A 15,632-nucleotide genomic window follows, 5' to 3' on the forward strand; every position below is an offset into this window, starting at 1 on the left:
AACAAGGCCCAAAACTATCCTTATCTATGCTCCTCCCACCCCACAGGCTGTCAGAAGGTAACACAGGAGGGAGTAGATTTCCTCCTCAAGACTCTAGTGTAGTGCCCTTATCCTTAGAAACATGAAGAATTCAGCACTCCGGAACAGGGAAGTGTCATTGAGCAGATGCTAACAACTGGAAGCAGCTTCTTCCTTCCTCTACTTCAAAAAAATGAAAACGCAGAGCCAGAGCATGGCCACAGAGCACAATATCAGCTGTACAGGGACCAATACTCCCCTAAGTTGTGGAGTCTTGTGAGCAAAAAATCTACTTTGTGAGCTACTGGCATTAAAGCTGTGAGTGAGCCATTTGGCTACTGCACAAATTAGTTTGCTCTGGAGCCCTTCTTCCTAAGCAAAGACAAAAAATGTGTGAGCTAGAGGCAAAAAAACTGTGAGCTAGCTCACACTAACTCAGAAGGAACATTGACAGGGACCCCACTCAGCTCTTTCCTACAGCTCTACATTGTTCTAGTAGCATAGCCACACCCATCTGCTGAAACTTGTCCTGGGCGCAGCAATGCTTAGAGCAGAGAACACAAAGGGATTAGGTATGGCACACCCTGAGCCCTGACCTTGATGGCCCAGGCTAGCCCAATCTCATCAGATCTCAGAAGCTCAGCAGCATCAGCCCTGGTGATTTGGATGGGAGACCACTCCGGAGGAGGAGGAGATATTGGATTTATATCCTGCTCTGTACTCTGAATTTTAGAGTGGTCACAATCTCCTCTACCTCCCCCCCCCCCGCAACAGATACCCTGTGAGGTAGGTGGGGCTGAGAGAGCTTTTACAGCAGCTGCCCTTTCAAGGACAACTCCTGTGAAAGCTATGGCTGACCCAAAGCCATTCCAGCAGGTGCAAGTGGAAAAGTGGGGAATCAAACCCGGTTCTCCCAGATAAGAGTCCGCACACTTAACCACTACACCAAACTGGCTTTCACTCTAAAAACGTCCAAGTTTGCCACACAAAGGCAGGCAATGGCAAACCACTTCGGAACACTGCTTGCCTTGAAAACCCTATGGATTCACTATAAGTCACCTGCAACTTGATGGTGCTTTCCATGATCATCATGTTGTAGGCTGATCCCCCAGCTTTTTATTCCCTCTCCAGTTTCAGAAGCCAACTCCAACACACCTTGAAAGATCACTATTAGTGGGGACAGATGTGAGATGTGGCAGTTCTCTCCTCCCTTTTTGCATGCTTCTTTACCAGCACTCCATGGTTTGGACTTCAGGCACATAAGCATGGGATGGAAGTGGAGCTGGAAATTTACTATGCCTTGCCAATCATGAACTATGTGTCTCCTTTACCAATTGCAAGTATACACACCAGCTGCTGGAGGAAAATGCAAGGTATGAACTAGAATGCTCTCAAATCAAGCCTCACCTCTGCCACAAACTTGATACAGGTCCTTAGGCAAGTTCCTCTCTTTCCTTCAGACCCCTCAATGAAATAGGATGGAATGTTCAGCAAGCCACAGAACCAAACAGTTTGCAGTCCAGCTTGCATGATGGAAGGTAAAGCTGTCATTTTGGCTGGGATTAACAACTCACACTGGTGTAGATAGAAGAATGGGAACAGACCTCAGGATGGAAGGAAGCTGAACGTAAGAAACTGAAGACAAAATGAGGCAGAAGGAAGAAGCAGAGCAGGGCGTGGAATGAGAAAAAAGCATCTTGATGAAAGAAGTGCAGATGGAGAATAAGGCTTGGTGGGGAAGGCAGAGAGTACAAAGGCATAATGGAAGAGCAGTGCCAAAGAAATCTCAGGATGCTCAAGATATATGCTATGGGAGGAGGGAGAGACCACTGTTAAGAAGGACAAGGGAGGCTAAAAGGAGGCGGCTGCTAAAGCAGAAACAATGGGTGGTAGAGACAAGGTTTTAGAAGAAAATGTAGCTGAAGCAACACTGGGAAGAAAGAGTGGAACTGTACAAACCTGCCTGGGAGAAAGGGGCAGACACAGGAAATTTGGGGGAGGGGGGAGTAAGGCATACAAGAAATTATGCCAAAGGGATTCTACACCCTATCAACAAAAACTCATGAGCTGTAGTTTACACTGACACTATTTATTTTTTATTTGATTTTTTAGTCACCACTTACCCAAAGGGTCTCAAGGCAAGGTATGAACTAGAATGTCCATCAGTGGCTATTAGCCACAGTGTGTGTGTGTGTGTGTGTGTGTGTATATATAAAATTTTTGGCCACTGTGTGACACAGAGTGTTGGACTAGATGGGCCATTGGCCTGATCCAACATGGCTTCTCTTATGTTCTTAAGGCGACTTACAACATTAAATCTAATGGTTTATCTGATAGGTAAATTACACACAAGGAAAAAGCAACATAAAAAATAACAAATGTAAAACATTAACATTAAAATGTTAAACTATTAAAATTTGTGGCTAGAACCACACAACTAATAAAAACAGCCCAACCATGTGCACTACCCTCCAAAGGCCAATTTAAACAATTTGGCCTTGCATGCCCTGTGGGAACAAAACAAGTCTAGCAGGACACAGGTGTCCTCCAAGAGTGCATTCCACAGGGTAGGGGCCACAACTGAGAAGGCCCTTCCCCAGGTGACAGCTAACCAAGCCATCCTGGGGCCAGGCACCTGCAAGAGGCCCCTAAAGCAGGAGTGTTAAACTCATTTGTTATGAGGGCCGAATCTGACATAAATGAGACCTTGTTGGGCCAGGCCATGTCAGGCCAGGTCTTGTGTGTTCCTATTTAAGATTAGGTAGAAGAGAGATAAACTTTATAAAGGACACAGACAAACACAATTAAAGATTTTTAAAAAAACTTAAAATAAAACATGCTTGAAACATTAGCACTCAGTCTTAAAGGTGCTTTCTTTGTACCTCTCCTGTGCAATATAGGGAACTGGGCAAAGGAAGCTCTGGTTCTTTCCTTCCTTCCTCAGAGGACCAGGAAGGGGAGGTGCCTCAGCCAATAGAAAGAAGAGAGGCTTGGCTCAGTAGCTCTGCTATGTGATTGAGAGAGTCTGGCAAAGCAAGCTCTCCCTCTCCCCACTTCCTCCCCAAGGGAGGAGCCTCAGCCAATGGAGAAAATAGAGGTTTTGCTCTGTAGCTCCTGTGTGATTCAGCAAGCCTTGCAAAGCAAGCTGTTATGCAGAAGGAAGCAAGAGAGAGGGAGAAGGAAGCAGATGACAGCTATCAGGGGCCTGATAGGAACTCTCTGGGGGCCTGTTTCGGCCCCCGAGCCGCATGTTTGACACCTCTGCCCTAGAGGATGACCAAAGTGCATGTGGCAGGGGGTGTAATGGGAAAGGCAGTCCAGTAGGTATGAGGGTCTCAGACCATTAATGGCTTTAAAGGTTAACATCAATACCTTGAATTTGATCTGGAGATTAACTGGTAGCACTGAATCAGGCAGCCCTCAGCGAAACTACAAAGGCTAAAGAGGCAGGTAAGGTAGGCCAAGGGTCTCACCTAATGTCCACTTTCCCAAAGTTTTCAGTGTCTTCCAGACTTAATGCAGGAGCCTGATTACAAACAGAACTGTGGCATAGGAGACTCAAGCCTCCCTCCATCACTGTTTTTTTCTGATCTGACATGGTTATAGGAATTGCTATCTGCTCTGCTGGGGAAACATTTGTGTATCATCTATATCAGTGCAGTGCAGAGCAGCCTTCCCCCCACCCAGAAGGAAAAGCTTAACTCATTACTCCCCCCTCCCCACAAACACACTATCTCAATCCTAGCTAGGGCACTGCAAGCCTGATAATTAAGGCTGAAAAGAAAGATGCTGGAAGCAACTACTTCAGTTCACGCACTTCAAGTTGCACCTCAAGTCTGCCGTAATGATCTTGGCCCTGTTTTATTCAGCGTTTTCCCCAGTTAAGCCTTCTTAGGATGGCCACCTTAAATTCGTTGTAAAGTACAACATCCTAATTGAGCATGCAAAATCAGCTACTCAGATTGGCACAATTATACCAACTTGTACATACTTGAGTCAGATCCCAGTAAGTGAACTTTAGCAAAATCCCCAGAGGGTAGGCTGTGTTAGTCTTTAAGACTTGGCTTGTCTGTCTCTCTGTTTTTATCACCACAGAAGTTTGGTAGACACTAAAGGGAAAAAAGAATGATACTAAAAACCCAAGCAATGAAAGGTGTTTCAGTCTTCTGGCTGCACTGTTTCTCTGTACGTACGGTATATAGGGCAGCCAGATGAAGATAATACCACACATATCTGATTATATGTGGTCCACAAAAGCTTTTGCCTCAATAAATCTATTAGTTTAAACTGTCCTAAGACTCCTTTTGCCTTTAGCAGAATTAGGACTGGAACTGCCGAGGAGGAGGCTGAATCCCCAACTCCTAATTTATTTGTTTTGATATCTTAGAATGTTGATTTCTCTCTTCCCCTTCTTGCTGTGCAGAGGCATTAAATGTTGACATGAGCTCATAAAACTTTCAACCAGCACCTACGACTGACTAAACTTTTCCAGACTCAATTTCATATAGGATGGGGGAAGTTAAGGAACAGCATCCATGAAGTGGAAGAAATGAGACTACGGATAGTAGAGTGACTTGCCAATTGTTTTAAACAAAAGGACCCAAATTTTCAGGGAGTGAATTTTCTAGCCAGCATCAGATTCCAGGCAAAACTCAGCATATGCGAAATTCTAGGAATTAGACAGCTCTGACACAGATCTTAGAAACAGACTGGTTGCTTACAGTTGGAGCCAAATGCAAATTTAACAGTGAAAGGCAGAAATGTGGAATAACTCAAAAGGAGCTACTCTTCAGTACCATTTACATTTGTCTCCTCACCCACTCAATTAGGGTAGCAGAAGGGAGATTCCTCCTGCCTAAGATGAAAGGTGCTGCCACAGAAGTCACAGCCAATTTATGGCAATCCAGTAGAGTTTCCAAAGCAAGAGACATCCTCTGTGGCTCAACTCTGGCCTTCCTTGGTGGGTTCCCATCAGAGTACTAACCTGCTGACCCTGCTTAGCTTCAGAGATCTGACAAGATCAGCTAGCCTGGGTCAGTCCATACAAAGTAATACAAGAAGTCTAATACACATCCATTTTAACTATTTTTTTAAAAAAATTGAAGAAAAAAATACTTTCTCCACCCTCACTGCAAACACAAGTAGTGGAAGACCTTGGGATGTGTTAAAGCCTTAGTCAGCAACTAGATTTTCTTATAAAGAGAGTCGTTCAAAAATGGGATTAAAGGATGGAAAAACTGTAATTTGGTACTTGCTTTCAGCTGCTAGGACATTATATGTGCAGTTGTGGAGGCAAGAAAAAATACCAGAGAAATGGGATTGGATTATAAAAGTTATGACATGGAGTGAAATGGACAAATTAACAAGAATATTAAGAGACTATGATTTAGAAGTTTTTAAGACGGAGTGGGAAAAGTTTAGAAGATATGTAGAAAAAGAGTGGAAAATAAAAGGACATTGGACAATTTTTGATAATGATTAAGTTTTAAAAAGAAGAATATAATTTTTTGTTTTAATAGTTAAGGGTACCTTTAAATATTTGCATTTTAAGTAAATAACACCGGCGGGGGTCAAGTAATGGGGTGAGTGGAAAGTAATATATGGGGTAGATAAAAGAAGTTTTTAAAGATGTAAGAAATAGAGTTATTACCATATGTTACCAATAAAATTGTTTTAACCAACAAAAATGGGATTAAAGGATGGTGAGCCATCCCTAGAAAAATGTTCTCCTTCCACAGTATCATTCTATTATCCACTGGTTAGGTCTGAAAGGGAGGACTGATATGGGGCTGCATTTGAGCTATGAGATCTCTGATAAAAGTGACCTCCGGGTTAAAAGAGTGAGGACCACCCAAAGAGACCCCATAACACCCTAACCCCCCCCCCCCGGGCTCCTATTCTGTTCGCCCCATAACCAAACCGCACTCCCTGATTTCTACAGCTAGGATCACAGCTAGCCTCCAGCGCCTCTCCCTTCAGAGCACTACACGTCAATCAGGGAAATCTTTCACCACAGCAAATGGAGTCTGGTCAACACACACAAGTGGTCCATTTACACAGCAAGCCTTCGCAAAACGGAGAGAAAAAACACACACGCACACCCAACTACAGTATACACCCACCCACATCAATCCACTGGATTGATGTGGGTGAGTGTATAGAATCCACCACGGCATCACAGCTCGAAGCGACGCTCGGTTTCCCCCAAAGGAGGGCAACATCCCTCCTAAATTCCTTCCAAGCCCAGTTCGACAAGCTCTCGGTGTCGGTGGGTGTGTTTGTGCGTGCCAGCAAGCATACACACATCCGTTGTTCCACCACAACTTCTTGGCCCACACACAAACGGCTTTAATGGGGCCCAAACTGCCGACACAACTCATTTCAAATGAGCACTGGTACACAGACACACCCCTTCTCGGCCCATCTCCGCAGCGCAAACCACGCACATCCACATCCGCTCGTGGATTTCCACCCCACGCTCGCCCTCCCACCGGGCCCCGTCCCAAATGCAGCCCGGCCTCTCCAGAAGCGCGCTCAGCGTCGCTCCCGCGGCGACCCACTGCAGGGGGTCTGCTTTGCATGCTCCCAGGAGGGCCCGATCTACCCGCCCCCCGCCGGGCACCTGCTGCGCTGCGGCAGGAGCAGCATCTTGAGGAGTGGGTGCATGTAGAGCCAGAGGCCCCCGCGGGCGATGCTCAGCACCCGCACCCGGTGCTCCAGGATCCGCAGGTCCATCTCGCCGCTCGACTCCAGCAAGGCCGGCGACCCAAGCTCGGCGCTAGGCTATAGGGGAGGCGGGCGCAGCGGCACCGCCCCCTTTCCTAGGCCCAGCCCGGCCCGCGGGGAGGAGCTTCTCCGCCCCCCTAGCGAATCCCCTCCTCCGCCCGCCCGAAGGCTGGGGAAAGAGAAACAAGGCTTGGGAGGGGCTGCAGCTCCGACACGCCCCCCTGCCCTGCAAGCCGCCGCTTTTCCATTATTGGATGGCCGAACGCGTCTTTCCCAGGATTAGGGAACCGCAGGGCCTCTGAGCAAGTACAGAATGCCTTTTTTACAAGATTCCACTGGATCAGAGCGAAGATCCGTGTAGTCAGGCCTGCTGGGGGGTGGGGAGTGTAGATTACTGGGGAAGGCAATGGCAAACCACCCCGTAAAAAGCCTGCCGTGAAAACGCTGTGAAAGCTACCTCACCCCAGAGTTGGAAACGACTAATGCTTGCACAGGGGACTACCTTATATAAAAAAAATGTAAATCCGGCCCTGATGTAAGGATGCTGAGGCACTGATCATGTATAGAATGCTTTTATCCCTTTGAAGGGAAACACCTTTTTATAGAATGCAGGGCGATGTCAAGAAAAATACTGAATAACCTTTTTTTTGCCATTTATATCTTACTTCCTGTTTTGGCAGCTGATGTAAGAGGATGAAATTTTCATCAGACCAGTAAAATTCTGGCCAGGAGACAATCTCATATGACTGGGAATGAATTGGAAGGAATTATTACTGGATGTGGGGAAAGCATTCTGTACATAGAGATCTATGAGCAACACATGTTGAAGTTTTAAGTCCTAGCACTGAGTTCAGCCTCAAATCAAGGCCCCACATGGGCAAAGTTGACAGTTGGCCAGAATCTTACTGGTGGAGTCCACCTGCCATCCTTGTAGTTTACCTCCTCCTGAGGCAACAGATCCTACTGATAAATTACTCTTCCTGTACAAAATTTTTCCTAACACCCGTCTGGTATCTTTTTGCCCATAGCTTAAACCAATTATTATGAGTCCTGTCCTCTTCTTCCTAATATTTGAAAGTTTTATTAGAAAACCTGTCCTCTTCTTCCAACAGGAGCAGCTCCCCACCCTCCTGTAAGTGACAGCCTTTTGTTTTTCCCATTACACCCTGGCAGACCTGACGGAGAATCAATTGTGGACAGGACAGGCTGTGCTCTGTTTCTGTGGATCTGCAGGGGAGCTGGAGGAGAAGACCTGCCCATTGGATGTGCATTCTGTTCCACATTCCTAGTCTCATTTGCACAAACCCCCCACTGGGGGGAGGCACTCTGGGTGCATCTGATATTTTCTAAGATCTGAGATTCTCAGTTTATTCACTCAGGAGAGTTTTTTTAAAAAAACAAACACAAACTTAACATGAAAGGCAGTTGATTAAAGATGCTGCAGCAGTTCTGGAAATGAAAAAAGCAGATGTTCCTGTCTCAACATTCAAATGCACAGCAACATCCCCCGTAAAATATATTTTTCTTTTCCTTGTTCCCCTGTTAAATGCTGGGATCTGGCCTTGATCATGCACCAGCAGAGACTGTTATCTACAGAGACTCTTGGCAGCTTGGCTCCCGTTTCCCTTTCGCTCCCTCCACTTTTGTTTCAGTGAACCCTGTTTACAAGACTTGTTGCTATGCTCCAGGGATCTAGTTCTCGTCACATCCTCAGGTTTGTATACCCTGAATGTGCACTGGTACAAGAAAACCACAGTGGATTCTGTGCACGGGTAGTCAGTGCAGAACAGGGGTCAAACCCCACCCCCCCATGAAGTCTCTGTTTACACACTCAGTACGCAAGTTGCCAGCCAGGAAGCAAGAACAATATACAGAGGAAGTGGAGGTTGTGGAGGCCATGGCCTTGTTTTCAATCCATTTGGAGGTCAAGGAGTGAGACTTTGCCCCACTGTCTTCCATTACCCTCCAGAAAGTAGCCTCCTATAAAAACAGACTTCTGTCCTAGAAGGCTATCATGTCAGTGCTTGTGTTTCAAGGGCTTACAATGAAACCAGAGGCCTGCATGTGAAGTGCTGGACAGTTGTCTCAAAATTGGACAGGATTCATGATTGGCCTGACCTGAGCAGGAATCAGAATGAAATGGCAGAGAGCCGAGAGAGTAAAATGGACATAATTTCAGAACAGGGGGGAAATATTACATTTTTAAGTCGTCGTCCCCCCCTCCACACACCATTAATAGTCCCCCATAAGCAGACAGGCATCTGAAGATGTAAGTAATGTATTCTAGCTTAAGTTTCATGGAAACTTATGCTAGAATACATGTTAGTCTTTAAGGTGTCATTGGACTCCAGTTTTATTTTGCTGCTACAAACCAATATGGCTTCCCTGCTAGAATTATGCCTATGGAGTCGATCCTTCTTTCTTAAAAATATTTTAAATTATCTACTGTGTCATCTACTGAGGCTGTCTTAAATTTTAAGTTAAAAATATTTAAAATAAATTAAACTAGCATGCAGAAGAAAAGTCTAGTCTAGCCTTTCCTCCTTGGTACTTTTTTTTAATTTGTAAAAAATCTCACATCAGAGGCCATTAAAAATGTGACTTTCCCCACATGCAATTGGGATGGCTCATTCAAGCACCTCACAATTCTACCACTTCATTCAAACACATGGGTAGACCAGGCCATTGTTTGAGCAGTTCCAGGACAATTGTAGGCCTCTTCTCTGCTTCTCCTCTCTTCCAGTTTGCTCTTCTCCTTCCAGGCTTTTCCCTCCAGTCTTCTTTCCCTTCCAGAATCATTCCTCTCCCAAATCACAAGAGATCTGGGCTTTTAGTTGCTGGTTACGTTAGCTGGAAGAGGGACACTCCTTTTCAATAAAGCCAGTTCACATATTCAGCTGCCAAAGAAGTGTAACAGCAGCCATACAAAAAAACCTCAAATATAAAAGGATACTTTCAAATGTTCTGATCTGCACATAAGCATCAACTAGCTCTCACCCTCTACATCTCCAGATTAAACAAAATTGTTTTGTGGCACATTCAAAACTACAAATTTATTGCAGTATAAACTTTCTGGAATTAGAACTTACTTAATCAGATGCATGCATCCATGCTCTGGCCCACCCACAAAAGCTTGTGCCATAATAAATCTGTCAGTCTTTATGGCACCATAATACTCATAGGCTTTGTGGCAACAATTACTCCTGTGGAATCGGTCATCTCCAGGTGTTTCCATTGCAAGAGGGGAAAGATTGACTCTATGTCATCTACTGAGGCTGTCTATTCATATGCAGCTTAATCTCCTGTGTAAAACGGATACATCTCATGCAAAAAGCCACCTTGTGCATTCTGAGAGCATGGAAAATTTCTGCCCTACAGAAGCATCTTGTGGAAAATTACAGACAGCTATAATCGGGTACTTATAAAGAGAGAAGTTGTGCAATTGTGTTTCTAAGTACTATCATCTATTATATCCTCTGTTAATTCAGGTTTTAGGTTTATCAAATCAACTGCAGTACCATTTGCTAAAGAGTCAACAATCACAACTGTCTTTTTCAACGGAATCTTCATCATAGCACTCCATCAGGGAGCTAACCTCACTACAAAGGTATACCAGTGTCCTTGTATCACATTAACTACCACATTAACTTCTCCCCTCCTCCCACCAATAATTTTGAGATTTCTAGTCTGGTGAGGATGCTGGAAGCTTTGTTAGAAATCCGTAGTCTCCTTCACAGAATCTTAGTTTATTGTGTTTATCCTAATCTTCCTCCAAGGAGGTCGGGGCAGTTTTTCTGGTTTCCTTCCCTTCCTCCCATTTTATTCTCCCAACCACTCCGTGGGGCTGGTTAGACTGGGAGACAGTGACTGGTCCAAGGTCATTCAGCTTTATGCCAGAGCAGGGGTTGAAACTGGCCCTGGCCAGGCACTCTAACCACCACCCCAGGCTCCTCAAGCTTTAACAAAAGCACAGGGGCACCTTTGTTTAATCCAGGATGAGGTTTTGTGACTCACAGTTTACTTCTTCAGACTCTGGCTTCCTTGGGGAAAGAAAAGACCATCAAACTACTTTGAGCAGAAATGCCAACTCTGGATTGGGGAATTCCTAGAGATTTGGGGTTGAAGTCTGGGGACAGCAGGGTTTGGAGTGGGATCTCAGTAACCTTATACAGGGATTTTGTTTGGTAGCAGGAACTCATTTGCATATCAAGCCACACACCCCTGATGTAGCCAATCCTCCTGGAGCTTACAGTAGGCCCTGTAAAGTCCTGGAGGATTGGCTACATCAGGGGTGTGTGGCCTAGCATGCAAATGAGTGTCTGCTACAAAAAAAAAAAATCCTGGTAGCATATAATGCCAGAGTCCACCTTCCAAAGCAGCCATTGTCTCCAGGGGAACTGATCGCTGCTGTCTGGAATCAGTTGTAATTCTAGGAGATCTCCAGGCTCCACCTGGAAGTTGGCAACTCTGAGTTTGAAGCTGTAATCCTAAAGGCCAAATTCCTCAGAGTAAATCTCACAAAGAGCTTAGAGCTTACTTCTGAGTAGACCTACCTAGGCTTGCTCCCTGAGCCTAATTTTCCATACTCTGAAGGCAATGATGTTATCAATCTGTCAGACGCTTTTAATAGGTCTTCATAGATACCACATATCAGATTTATTTAAATTTATTTATTTAAATATTTATTTTCCACTTCTTCAAAGCACAAACTGGTTTAGTGTTGACAACAGAAGTTTATTTCACAGTGGTGCCTCTCACTCCACAGTTCTCTCACCTGTATCTCCTGCTCATTAATCAGGCCCCCTTTTAGGGTTGTCGCCTGGTAGGGATGCCAGGCTCCAGGTGGGACCTGGGGATCCCCCCAAATTACAGCTCATCTCCAGAGTACAGAGATCAGTTCCCCTGGAGAAAATGGATGTTTTGGAGGGGCATTGAGCCCCACCAAGGTCCCTGTCCTCTTCAGGCTCCATCCCCAAATCTCTAGGAGTTTCCTGACCTGGAGCTGGTAACCCTCCCCTCCCCACTGGTAGACAGGAAGGACATGCCAACCCTAGGCTGATATCATCCCCATTAAGTCTCTGTTAAAAGGGCAGAGCATATTTTCTCCAGGTAGTTGGCAACTCTAGTCTTTCAATGGATTATTTTAGCCAATTAATCAACTAACATGCAGATTAACAGTACAATCATAAGAAGACTTTCCAGGGAGTAAGTCTCTTGGAGAAGACTTAGGGTGGCAATGCCAGTTTATATGCCAGTATATATATATACTGGCATATATATACACACACACACAAACACACTCCCCACACCAGGCCTTTAAATCTGCCAGCAGCCATTATTTGGAGCGGAAACAAAAATTCACACCAGCATTTAGAAGTAAATGTTTGCAAGCAAACTGGAATGAGAAGCACATTATCCGTATGGGTTATGCAACTCTTTTGTTATTTATAATCTTATCTCCTCACTTGATTTAACATACCGCATCAGTAACTTGCTAGTGTTGTTGTTGCTGGAATGTTTCCAGGTGCTCTGTATTTATTTACCCATTGCCTTTATGTCCTCTTCCTCAAAGAAGTTCACTGAGGTTTAATCACATTTTATTCTCAGGACTGATTAGGAGATAGGTTAAAAGAGATAGAGAGCTGTTTGATCAAGACTATTCAGTGAGAATGACTGCAAAGCAGGGATTTGAACCCAGGCTGACCCTACTGCAAGCTGTTCTCAGCAGATAGTCTGCAAGGGTTACCAATTTCTCAACTAGCCTCTGTAAGCAGATCCTGATCTGTGGGTAGCAATCTTTTGCTCTATACACCATGGACAAACTAAAAACAAAAGCCATTGAACCAACAAAAATGAAGCAAAACATTGTGCAAACTTCTAGTTTCTGCAGAACTCTTCATCAGACTAGAGAGAACAGGTTGTTTTACTGCTTTTTATTATAAGTGTAATGTGGAACAGGAATGCAGATTTAAAATAGTTCTGACATCAGGCTGCATCCTTGCCCTTCCAGGAGAAAAGAGGTAGAAAAGAATAGAAAGCAATCTGCCAAAATATGAAAACCAGCAGCTGAACCCTTAGAAGGTAAAGAACAGAGAGAACGTTAGTATCCCCATCCAGTATTTGAGACTGACTTGCAATGCCAGTGAGCTCTTGTGTTTTCTAAGCCTAGCGACTGCTCTGCAACAGGGCAACATGGATGTGTCCACACCAGCTCCCTACGCAATGTGCACTTCCATGGAAGTAAGCCCCACTGGACACAGTGGAACTTACTTCAAAGTAAATACATGGTTCAGGCTGAAAATTCTGTACTAAGAAAAACTGAAGTATACAGTGGGAATGCTTGCATGTCTTATTTTGCATATTTTGCCTAACATTCCATTCTTGCCAGTAATAGAGATCTATATGAGACATTGATCACACTCTTCTGACTTCTGGAAATCTTATTTAGAGTCCCACTTGATTTTTGGGATTCTCCACATGGTGTTTTAGTATCTTCAAGCACAACTTTATTTATTTACATTTACAGTCTGCCTTTCTCACTGGGACTTAAAATGGATTACACAGAGTAGAGCCATAAAAGCCAGAGAAAGGGAGGGGGGGAGCTAAATTTTTCAGGCAGTAGAATTCTGCACTCAGTTGCACATTATGTGCTCCTCTGGTCTCCTGTGGTGTTATGGCATGTGCATAGCCATTCTCACAGAAAGGACTAGAACAAAGCAGTAGACAAGTTCATCTTTAAGACCAACTAAGTTTTATTCAGAATGTAAGATTTGTATGCTCTTTTCATCAGACAAAATGGGAATGGAAGCAGCAATTCTTAATATAAGTGGGCAGTGTACAATCATGGGAATGTTTTCAGCAGATTAAAAGAATCACAAATAGGACTGTTAACTTTCCCTCTAAAGTTGTTTCTGCATCTTTAAGGATTGCATAACGAGAGAATATTCTGCCATGAATATTCATCTCCATGGCAAGAAAAATATTGACATGTTGAATTCAGTTTAAAGGCACAGAAGCCTTGCTAGAAGGAAAAAAACCCTGGCAATTTAAAGAACAACAACTGTGCCAGCTTATTTTATAGAATCTTAACTGGGTCAAACCTTTTAACCTCACTGTATTAATATTTTTCTATGCATGTGTTTTCTGCAATTGTATACAAGCATTCCAGGCACGATGTAGCCCATACCATAGACCTAGACAGTTCTGTTCACAGTTCTCAGACACACAGAGAACTGTCTTTCAACTTCCTATCAGGATGGAAATCCTGGAAGCAACTTACATCAGCCTACCAGAATCTATGTGAACTCTGTTTCCTTCTGAGCACAGTTCAGCCAGCTAGTTCTGATTTCAAAAACTCTAAATAAATTATTTAAGACACAAATTGAGAGAAAGGTAACTTTTACTGTAAGGTGACACCCCCAAATTGTTTTAAAGTTTTAAAAAATTATTGTACGTTGGAGAGCCAGTTTGGTACAGTGGCCCCTAATCTGGGGAACTGAGTTTGATTCTATACTCTTCCACATGCAGCCAGCTGGGTGACCTTGGGGCAGTCACAGTTCTCTCAGAGCTGTTCTCTCGAAAGCAGTCCTTTCACAGCTCTCTCTGCCTCACTTACCTCACAAGGTGTTTGTTGGGATGGGGGGGGGGAGAGAAAGGGAAGGAGATTCTAAGGTGCTCAAACACTCTGAGTGAGCAGGTTATAAATCCAATATTTTCTTCTTCTCTTCACTGGGTAACCTTAGGCCAGTTACATAGCCTAACCTTCCTCACAGTATTGTTGTTGTAAGGATAAAATGGTGAAGAGCTATATATGCCACCTTAAGTCTCCACTGTGGAGAACGGTGGAGTATTAATGAAATAAAGGAAAATTCAATTTTGCAAACTGTATTTGAAGAAGATTTTTGGATTTATAGAAGATTTTGGATTTATATCCCACCTTATACTCTGAATCTCAGAGTCTCAGAGGGGTCACAATCTCCTCTACCTTCCCTCCCCCAACAAACACCCTGTGAGGTAGGTGGGGTTGAGAGTTTTTATAGCAGCTGCCCTTTCAAGGACAGCTTCTGTGAAAGTTATGGCTGACCCAAGGCCATCTCAGCAGGTGCAAGTGGAGGGGTGTGGAATCAAACCCCGTTCTCCCAGATAAGAGTCCACGCAGTTAACCACTACACCAAACTGGCTCTCTTTGAATGTAAGACTACTCCCTCATTGTTTTGATGGTACAACTGGAAAACCTACATACAGGGGCAGTACACTTCTAGATACCAACAGATTCTGTGTCCTGCTTCCCAAGGCTGTTGGGACTGGTCAGTGTTGGAACCAGCATGCTGGATCCTTGGTTTAATCAGCAGGATTAGTCCTACAATCTTGCCAGGTCCAACTCAGGAAATATCTGGGGACTTTGGGGGTGGAGCCAGGAGACTTTGGGGATGGAGCCAGGAGCAAGGTTGTGACAAGCGTGATTGAACTCCAAAGGGAGTTCTGGCCATCACATTTAAAGGGACTGCAATCCTTTAAAATGCCTTACCTCAATTGGAAATAATGGAGCATAGGGATATCTTATTTTGGGATGAGTAAAATTGGATTCGCTGGTCCAATCTTTTTGAAATGGGGGGGGGGGTTGTCTGAAGAGAGGCACCAGCTGCTATGCTGAAAATTTGGTGCCTTTACCTCAAAAAACAGCCCTCCTCAGATAAATTCTCCAGTGGATCTTAGCCTGGGGGCTCTGTAAGGACCAGGAATCCAGATCCCTATTTTCCTTGTGTTCCCAATAAGGTAAGTTGACCCTCCAGAAGGGGAGCCACATAAACAAACAGGATTTAAAAGGGCATTGTATATTTTTTTAAAAAGCTCTCATGAAGGTAGAATGCCAGCAAGGGGGTGGGAGC

General features: G+C 44.3%; 1 protein-coding gene across 2 annotated transcripts in view; it reads right to left on the reverse strand.

Moving 5' to 3' along the window:
• CASTOR1 (cytosolic arginine sensor for mTORC1 subunit 1) overlaps positions 1 to 6,868 on the reverse strand; it is a 30,439-nt gene extending 23,571 nt beyond the window's left edge. Inside the window, exon 1 of one of the 2 annotated variants that reach the window (XM_060249570.1) lies at positions 6,641 to 6,868. In XM_060249570.1, coding sequence (XP_060105553.1) covers positions 6,641 to 6,753 — 113 coding nt within the window. In that variant the 5' untranslated portion in view covers positions 6,754 to 6,868. The remainder of the gene's footprint in view (positions 1 to 6,640) is intronic. The other variant, XM_060249571.1, reaches the window with a different exon arrangement.
• Between the last annotated feature and the right edge of the window lie 8,764 nt (positions 6,869 to 15,632).

This window comes from Heteronotia binoei, chromosome 11, assembly GCF_032191835.1.
Source record: "Heteronotia binoei isolate CCM8104 ecotype False Entrance Well chromosome 11, APGP_CSIRO_Hbin_v1, whole genome shotgun sequence".
Classification (NCBI taxonomy): domain Eukaryota; kingdom Metazoa; phylum Chordata; class Lepidosauria; order Squamata; family Gekkonidae; genus Heteronotia; species Heteronotia binoei.